General features: G+C 51.2%; 1 protein-coding gene across 3 annotated transcripts in view; it reads right to left on the bottom strand.

Annotated features, from left to right (window-relative positions):
• The window catches only part of MED15 (mediator complex subunit 15), a 66,003-nt gene that overhangs the window by 37,845 nt on the left and 18,225 nt on the right, over window positions 1-9,933 (bottom strand). For 2 of the 3 annotated variants that reach the window (XM_012660876.1, XM_012660878.1), the window contains exon 2: window positions 5,715-5,802. In XM_012660876.1, the coding sequence (XP_012516330.1) occupies window positions 5,715-5,802 (88 nt within the window). Of the gene's footprint in view, window positions 1-5,403; window positions 5,530-5,714; window positions 5,803-9,933 lie in introns of all 3 variants that reach the window. The other variant, XM_012660875.1, reaches the window with a different exon arrangement.

The following is a 9,933-nucleotide window of genomic DNA, read 5'->3' as shown; positions in this document are numbered from 1 at the left end:
ATTTTAGACATCAAAAAAATGAATAACAGAACAAATGTCAATGGCCCCTTACCCAGCTTAAATTTAAAAATAAGATCAACAGAAAGCAAGCAAGCAAGCTCACTTCCATGCTTCCCCTGACTTGCACTGTACCTGAACTTCTTCACAGGCAAACTGGGGAAATGCCACAAGGATTAGACAGTATTTGTAAAGTACTGCTCTCAGTGCCTTAATATATGCACAATATAGCTACTGAAAGCCCAACAATTAGAATTTAAAATTAGGCTTATGAACGAGTATGTCTCCTCAGGGTGATGCACAAGTCCTACAGGGCAGGGCAAAGGAGCACTGCCTACTGGTGAGCAGGACACAGGACCCTCGTTCAGAGCCAGCCGCACTCAGCACAAGCCAGGCCTTTCTAGCAGATCTCAATAGTTGTTAATAAAATGCTCATTGTTTCGCATGTTCACATCTTTCAATGTACATGTCATGCTTTTCTCAGCTCAAACTCAATGCTTCCCATGGCTGAAAGCTGGAGTAACTGTCCTTGATTAACAGGTACAGCGGATTTATTCAGACTCAGTGAAAAGCCTGACCATGGGCTTGTGAGGTCCCTTAAAAAGGCTAAAGGTTGGCCGGGCGCGGTGGCTCACGCCTGTAATCCTAGCACTCTGGGAGGCCGAGGCGGGCGGATTGTTTGAGCTCAGGAGTTCTAGACCAGCCTGAGCAAGAGCGAGACCCCGTCTCTACTAAAAATTAGAAAGAAATTAATCGGACAACTAAAAATATATAGAAAAAATTAGCCGGGCATGGTGGCTCATGCCTGTAGTCCCAGCTACTTGGGAGGCTGAGGCAGTAGGATTGCTTGAGCCCAGGAGTTTGAGGTTGCTGTGAGCTAGGCTGAACCCACGGCACTCTAGCCCGGGCAACAGAGTGAGACTCTGTCTCAAAAAAAAAAAAAAAAAAGGCTGAAGGTAGGAAAGTGTCTCCTGTAACAGATGCACATTGGCATCCTCCTCCTCCTCCCTCGCTCTCCTGGGAAATGTGGTTAGGCTTTGTCCATTTATTCCAGCTGGTTGGTTGTTCACACCAGGCCCTCCTCCCTGATGAGTCTCAAGGTGGCTTCCCAGTTCTGATGCTCTTGGCCTCCCTGGCCTCTGAGTTTCACCTTAGCTTCCCAGGCAGGGTTTGGGTCTGCACCAGTCATTTCTAAACTGCAAACCAGAAACATGTACTACTTTTGCATGATACTATGTTAAGTACAAAACAAGTGGTGTGTGTTTAACATATAAGGTTAATTTTCTAAAGGCCAATTAAGCAAGTGTTCAGAAATATATCCAGCCCTAGTAATCTCTCCACACTGCTCCTGTAGGTGCTGACACAGAGGTGCCAGGACCCCTGACTGCCTTCTCACTCAGTGGATGCCAAATCTTCCAGAACCTTCAGGGGACTGGTTGAAGTGTTTGGAGACACCATCATCAGTATCACCCACCACGCCCAGGCACCGCTATTTTTGTTTCCCTCAGCCTCTTTTCGGCAGAGTAGTCCCACCTGTAGGAATCAAGGTATTAAGGAATTAAAGTGTGTGCTTGGGTGTCTCTTGCTTTGATAGATGGGAGTCGGTAAGAGGTGTGGCTAAGAGTGTAGGCTCTGACATGAGAGACCCAGGGTTCACATCAGGGGTCTACCTCTAACCAGCCAAGTGACATCCTGAGCAAGACAATTAGCATCTGTGTGCCTGGGTTTCCTTGCCTGTAAACTGACGAGTCGTACTGTATGCACTTCACTGAGATAACTGGGGGTCAAATGAGTTTAAACACATGAAGCACGCAGAACAGGGCAGTGCAAGGGGACATCACTTTAGAGTGTGCAAATGGGGTATGCCCATGAGACCTGGAGCCAGCCAATGACAGGATGGAGAGGGTTTTAACTTGGGGTGCTTACACCCACAATGGAGGCAAGAGCTCACTCCAGGCAATTTGGTGACTTCCTCTAGACAAGTATACTCAAGGCTTTCCTTGCTCTGGTGTATACACTAGACCGCCTAAGGTGCCCATCAGCATCCCGGTTTCCTTTGAGATGGGCACCTCTGGACCCACAAGCTTGCCAGGATTCCAAGGAAGGTTATCTCTCTCCTCCATGACCCACAACTTCTCAGCCCCTGCTGGGGTCTGGAAACAGAGAAATCATTCTTCCCTACCTGTTTCCCTGCTCTGGGGTCCTGCCTTTTAAATTCTTCACCAGTTGTTTTTACAGGGTCTCAGGCAGGAGGGGTAGGTAAAAAGTGTGCCCAGGCCGCCATCTTGGCCTGGAGAGTCCTCCCATGGGCCCACCTGCTGGGAAGGTCCTCGTCTCACTAACTGGAATCCACTTCCATGTGGAGCTTGAGCAGTAAGTAAAACAATGGACCTCAGACAACAGTGCCCAAGTAAGACATCTGTCCTTATAAAAATGACATAGGAAATTTCCAACAGTTTTTTTTTTTTTTTTTTGAGACAGAGTCTCACTCTTTTGCCCGGCCTAGAGTGACTGCCATGGCATCAGCCTAGCTCACAGCAACCTCACACTCCTGGGCTCAAGCAATCCTTCTGCCTCAGCCTCCCAAGTAGCTGGGACTACAGGCATGTGCCACCATGTCCGGCTAATTTTTTCTATATATTTTTAGTTGTCCGATTAATTTCTTTCTATTTTTAGTAGAGACGGGGTCTCGCTCTTGCTCAGGCTGGTTTCGAACTCCTGAGCTCACACAATCCGCCCGCCTCGGCCTCCCAGAGTGCTAGGATTACAGGTGTGAGCCACCGCGCCTGGCCCAACACAGTTCTTATAAATACTTCTCTTCCAATTACTCAGGGCTTCCTCTTGGAGTTAGGGATTTAGAACCTGCCTGATCAAAGGAAATGGACTAAAATCTTTAAGGTGCAGTGTGTGGGCTATAGTAATTCAGAGGCCAAGGCAGAGCAATCTGCCCTGGTGAGGGGTGTTGTGCTGCTAGACACCTCCTGTGGGATGGAAGGCTTATTCCTTAGCTGCTGAGAGGGTTTCTGTGGTAGCTAGTCTCCACAATGTCCGCCTAGTAATCACTGGCCTCCTTGTACCCACAGGCTGCTGCTAATATCAAAAGGTGTAGGCAAAATACTCAAGGTGATGGATACCCCAAATACCCTGACTTCATCATTATACGTTCTGTGCATGTAACAGGTATCACATGTACCCCATATATAAAATATTATGTATCCATAAAAAAATTTAACAAGTGAAAGAAAAAAAAAGTTGGAGGCAATTTACCCTCCCTTGAATCTTCACTGGCCTTCGGACTTGCTGTATCCAAGTGATGGGGCCCTCTGAGGACCGGCAGCTTCCACGTCCTCCTGGAAGCCAGCCGCCATGCTGTAAGGAAGTCTGGGCTCTGCTGTTAACTGACGTGCAAAGCCTTTATGACTCTTCCAGCGTGGCTGGGCTGCTAGGTAAAAGCAGCTACACAAGAAGTCACAAGTGAGACTGGCAGAATGGCCTGGCCAGGCAATCCCGGCCACCCCAACTCCTGACCCATTGCTTTAAGACACTAAGTTTTGGGCTTGCTTGTTACAAAGTGGTAGATAACAAATAATGCTGAACCAACAAGGTCAACATTTCAAAATCTGAGACAGTTCAATAAGCTCTTATCAAAGTTCATTTAACTGTAAGAAAATACAAACAAAAATAATAAAAAATCTCATCCTTGAAAATATTTGTAAATTATATATCTAGTAAGAGATCTATATTTAAATACATACAGAACTACTATAATACAACAATAAACACTAACAACACAATTAAAAATGGGAAAAAGATCTGAAGAGACATTTCTCCAAAGAAAATGTACAAATGTCCAACACACACATGAAAAGATGCTCAACAGCATTAGTGACCAGGCAAATGCAAATCAAACCACTTTATATAGGCTGGGCACGGTGGCTCACGCCTGTAATCCTAGCACTCCGGGAGGCCGAGGCGGGAGGATCGTTTGAGCTCAGGAGTTCGAGACCAGCCTGAGCAAGAGCGAGACCTCGTCTCTACTAAAAACAGAAAGAAAGTAGCTAGACAACTAAAAATATATAGAAAAAATTAGCTGGGCATGGTGGCGCATGCCTGTAGTCCCAGCTACTTGGGAGTCTGAGGCAGGAGGATCGCTTGAGCCCAGGAGTTTGAGGTTGCCGTGAGCTAGGCTGACGTCACGGCACTCTAGTCCAGGCAACAGAATGAGACTCTGTCTCAAAAAAAAAATGAAAAAAAAAACCACTTTATAGCCATTACGACGGCTACAAAAAAAAAAGACAATACCAAGTGTTGGGGAGGATGGAGGAAAATGAGAATGTCATGAGCTGCTGGTGGGAATTTAAAATGGTGCAGCTGCTTTGGGAAACAGTCTGGCAGTTCCAAAATAACTAAATATAGAGTTACCATACGACCCCTACAATTTCACCCCTAGGTATATACCTAAGAGAAATGAAAACAAGCCCACACAAAAACTCTTACATGAACTATTATTCAGCATTATTCTTAAGAGCCAAAAAGTGGAAACAATCCAAATGTCCATGAACTGATGAGGAGGTATATAAAATGTAATAAAAATATCCATCCATAAATGCATTATTTAGCAATAAAAAGGAATAAGGTACATGCTGTAAGATTTTTCATAGATGAACTTTGAAAATATTATGCTAAGTGAAAGAAGCCACTCACAAAAAACATACATTGTATGATTGCATTTACATTGAAAATTCAGAATCGCACAAATGCACGGCAGCAGAAAGTGTGAGTGGTTGCGAGGGATGAAAGAAAATGGGGTACAACTGTTAAAGGGTATGGAGCTTCTTTTTAAAAACGTTCTAAAACTAGACTGTGGTGATGGCTGCACGACTCTGAATATCCTAAAGACCACTGGATTGTATCTTAAAGGGTGAATTGTATAAAGCTCTTAAAAAAAAAAGTGCTTATCACACTTTTCCACAGAGTGGAGCCCACCCTGCACCACCTCAGTTCCTGTGCTCTTGGAGCTCTTCCAGGCACATACGTGTCCACACGAACACACACATTTCTTTGATTTCTACTAAATTTCATCCATTTCTACCATGTGGCTTCATTTCTAACTGAAACAGCTCCACCCTAGGGAGCACGCACAGATGGAGGGAGGTGGTCACACGAAGCCCTCGGCGTGGCTAGCACCCAGACCAGGAGAGTCCGTGCAGCAGGAATCCTTCTCCTCCACTCCATCTGTGATGCTCTACGCCTCAGCCCAACAAGGATCACCTTCCTCATTTAACAAAAGGGGACAGGAACCCTTCTGGGCCCTTGCCTCGGGGCCCTATGGGGCTTAGGTGAGGACCCCGGGGGGAGAGGGGGTGCTGAGGCCGAACAGACCCAGTTCTTACTCACGGCACTCACCCTTTCACAGGAGCAGCAGGGGGCCTGAGTGAGCTCCCTGTGGGGTTCAGGGGGCGTGACCACAGATGGAAGGTGCTGGCAGTGAGGTCTGGAGCCAGCGACTGGGCCTGCATCCTGGGTGCCTTCCTTAAACCAAGGATATACGAAAGGACCTACAGTGCTGCAGACAAAGCGAACTGTGCCTTCGATCAACCCGCGAGCAACTGCCCCACCCTCACTCCCTAGGGGACTCTCACAGAGGGAACCCAGAGTCTGTGACACTCTCCTCCTCAGGCTTCTCTGCCCCAGGCTTCTCCCCCACAGGGCCTTACCCGGGTTTTGGCCTTCAGGAACACATGGCTCTCCATATCCTTGCTAGATTTACTGTGGGCCACGCCAGCTTTCCTCATGGCATCCTCGCTGAAACACAGAAGGGGAAGAGACATTTACACACTCCAGCCAGTCCAGTGCTACAGGGCCCTGCACAGCAGCTGCCCCTGGGTGCCGAGGCGCCGTCCCTGCACACCAGCCTGGCTGAGGTCCAGGATAGGCATGGAGGAAGCAGCACTCAGCAGAGAGCAAAGACAGGCAGCTAAACAAGGCAGGGCCACAAGCAGGAAGAAACAGGAGAGGAGGCCACCACGAAGCACAGAGGGAGCCCCCAGCACGAGGGCAGAGGGGCCAACCCTTGGGGATCACCCACAACCAGCTCAAAATCAAGTAAGTGGGCATTAGACCACTGGTTGGCCGGCCGGTCTCTATTTCCTGCCCCCTGAGTGGCCTGGGCTCCCATCCAACCCTGCCAGCAAGTGGGACCCTGGTTCCCCTCTCAGTAAAATGAAAGGGCCACATGAAGTTATTTCTCAGTCCCTCCTAAGGCAAGAGTCCCAATGTGGGACCCAAGAGACAAGCCCAAACTTCAACGACTTCTAGCCATGGACAAGAGGAGATGGACCACATAATTGTGAAAAATATCTTAAAGACACATTCACCAACACACGTGTAATAAGAGATGGAATCCTATCGAAGACTTTCTATCACATGGATGCTCCACAGGGACAGAGACGTGCACATCAGCTAAGCTGGAGCTGTCCTTGAACGGCAGCACACGCTGCCCAACTCTCTCTCTCTCTCTCTCTCTCTCTCTCTCTCTCTCTCTCTCTCACACACACACACACACACACACACACACACGCACGCACGCACGCACGCACGCGTGCGCGCACGAAAAGATAAGAAGAGGTGTGCATTTGTTAGAAAGGCTTGGGCCCCTGAGGCCTGGCCCCTGGCTCCCAGGGACTGGCTGCTCTGGTCTGCTTATGGCCATCTTCCTCCCAGCAGGATGGGTCTCCTTCCCACCTGGCTTCCCAGCACTGGGCTCTGCAGCCTCACCTCTGAGTGAATGAAACAAGCCCAGCCCAGCTGTACCAGAGCATGCCGACCACTCCAAACACAAGCCAAGCAGCTGCAGTGTACTCAAAGAATGCACAAGTGGGCCCATAGCCTCATGGCTGTGATCCTTAAGACATTGCAGAAAGGAGGCTCACTGCTGAGAGACATACAAACCTGCCTTAACGTAAAAAGAAAACCAAAATGACACTGACTCATCACACTGCTGGATACTTCACTCAACAAGCACACTTGGAGATTCTACCTCCCCCTCTGCTTCCTGAAGCCTAAGCTCAACCGAGGAGGAGGCAAAAGGTCCCTGCTCACCAGGGCATCTGGGGTGGAGCAGACACCTGAGTGCAAAGGGCACCAGGGCCACAGGACACCAGGGAGTTAGCCACACAGGATGGTAACACGAGCACAAGCCCAGGGCAGGATCAGGCTCCGGGGAAGCCAGGCGCAGGCGCAGGCCCGCTGGGAGGCCAGTGAGGACCCAGTGTGCACATGCTGCAGTCAGTGTGGGGCAGGCTCTCCACACTGGGAAGGTTGAGACGTCACCTGGTAGGCCCTAAGAAGTCACTGGGCATTTCTGACAGAAGCCACTGAGCAGACCTGTTTTCTGAAGGTTGCCTCCCCTGTGCTCCTCCCTCTCAAGCCGGTACCTGTTCCTCTTCCCACCTCTGACAGCAGCACGAAAGGGGCCCCGGAGGCAAAGCCTGCCACACAGAGACTTCGTAGGGGCCGAGGGCCAAAGAGCCGAAGACCAACGGGGGACCCAAGGGAGAGCACCCAAGGGAGAGCACTCGTAGGCAAATGGGACAGCCTGGAGGCTGGCTGGGTGGAGAGGCCATGGGTGGCAGGTGCAGCTGAGTCAGAGAGGAAGAGAGGAGTGCAGAGGAGTCTGAGGATGGGGAGCAGTTACACAGGTGGGCTCTGCCAGGGACAGCGGTCACTGAGGGCTAAGTCAGACTTGATAGGAAAGCAGTCCTCCTGCACTGCCACCAGTCACTTTCCAGAGGGTCAGCAGATTGGCAGGGCCCAGACACTGTGCTTCTCAACTGCAGCAAAGATGCCTGGACAGCCAGAGACAAGGCCCAGAGCACAGCTTAATGCAACAGCTTCGAGGTTCTGGGGTGGCCAGGTCAAAGCAACGTGCTTGGTGAGCCCAGGGCAAAGTGGCACCAGACAACCCAGGGACGTGCTGGCGGACGAGCCCTGTCCATTCCTGGCAAGGGAAACACCACAGATGATGGGGGTGCTGTGGGCACCAACTGTCAGTGATTCAGAGCCTGAGGAGCTGGAGGCTGGAGGCCAGAAACAGGCACAGCTCGACAGGCGAGGACACGCCCTTCCACAACAGGAAACGGAGCTGGGGTGAATGTCCGGTTCTGCCCCAAGCTTCCTAGCGGCTGCAAGGTCAGAGTTGGAGCCGGAGCTGAGGAGGAAGCCAGGCCAGGGCTTGGAGAGGCAGCGCCTTGCCGATCACTCCAACGTCCCTCCACGGCGCCCACCCAGAGAAGCCCTTCAGCTTTGGTGGCTAAAGAATAAACAGAGATGCCCTGAGCACTGTTTTCAATTCTGTCAATCACATTTTTAAAAATGTTTTGCTCCTATTTCTAACCTGAAGATCATGCTCCACAAAACAGAATACGAAGCAAAAAAAAAAAAAAACCAGGCAGCTCTGCTCTCGTCCATAGCCTACCCTTCCCCTCAGAGGTCTGCCCTGACCTCCCAGCCAGAGTTCAGGTCCCCTTCCTTCCTCCCCCTGGCCCTGGTGTGCCTGCAGGACCAGGCGCAATCAGGACCCAGCCGCCTTGGGAACAGCAGCGCTGCTTCCCGAAGCCCCATTCCACTCCTCCGGAGCTGGGCCTGGCTGCCGTGCCCAGGATGCTTTTCTGAGCAGCAGGACCTGAATGGCACCTCTCGGTCTCTGTCTCCTGAAAACAAAACCCTTGGAGCCACTGTCACGAAATGAAGGTAAACGAAGGTAAACTATTGTACAAGAGACAGCCCAAACGGGGGGTGGGGTGGGGTGGGGGGGGCAAAGGCTACAGCTTCAGAGAAACAGCAGTTGAGGTGACCTCTGCCCCAAACAAGAAGCCCGGGAAGATGAGGCCTTGTTCGCAAGGGAAGACCCTAAACAGCCGTCCCGCCACAGTCTGGCCCAACATAAGCATGTGCTCACAGGTACCTATGAGGTGGCCGCCAAAGAACCCCAGGCTGCCCCAGTAGTGTAGCATTCACACCAGCTGAAAAAGGGGCTGGGGCCGCTCCATGGGTGTGACCAGCTCTCTGAGAAGATGGATGTGACGACCGACACCTGCTCAGGCACATGGCCCCTTGCTGGGACCTGGGCTCCACAAGCTCTCCCTTGGGCCATGGGCTAGCTGGTTGCCACAGCTACGTCAGTCTGCCCAGTCACAGGGTTCAACTGGTATCTGTTTGAGACCGAAGCCTCCTAGGAGACTGATCCATCATTATAGGCCCTTAGAGCTCCCTCACCACGGGGCACTGTCCAGATCTGTCCCCAGTACATGGTGCGTCTTAAAGGCATTGCCTGACCCTATCTGAGAAGCCAGCAGTGACACACCAAGAAACCTATGGATGTCGTCACTTCCTGCACCAAGCATCCATGCTGGAAACCTGAGCACCTCCCTTCCCTTCCCAACTGCCACCCCCAATTCCCTAAAGCTAAAATCCTTGCCCCAGCGACCACTGCAACTGTGGCAATGCCTCCCAAATGGCCTCTGTCTCTGTTCCCACTCCCTCGCCACATCCCCAAGTCACATGACTGCCAGTGACTGTGGGAAATAGAAATAGCCTGGGCTATGTCCCTGCCAGCCTACCAGGCCTCACACCTCGCTCCTCACCAGCAAGGCAAGAAGGCTGTCCAGGAGCCCACCCCGCTTGCTCTCTCCAGGGCCCTGGGGGACAATGGCCCTGCTGGCTTACACGCTGCCTGACCACTCCGCTCCAAGCTTGCTGGGGCTCCTACCTGGGCACCCCTGCTGTCTGCGGCACAGAAACCCTGTAGCCACCTCCACCACATGTACTGCACCTCCTGGAGGACTCGCTGGTTCCTGTCTGTGGGCCCCACTGTACTGTGGACACCCTGAGAACAGAGCCTGCAGCACCCACTTCTGTATACACATGCAGCAGGCA

This window comes from Propithecus coquereli, unplaced genomic scaffold, assembly GCF_000956105.1.
Source record: "Propithecus coquereli isolate 6110/MARCELLA unplaced genomic scaffold, Pcoq_1.0 Scaffold686, whole genome shotgun sequence".
Taxonomy (NCBI): Eukaryota; Metazoa; Chordata; class Mammalia; order Primates; family Indriidae; genus Propithecus; species Propithecus coquereli.
Note: the sequence above shows the minus strand (reverse complement) of the source record. Positions and strands in the feature narration are given on the sequence as shown.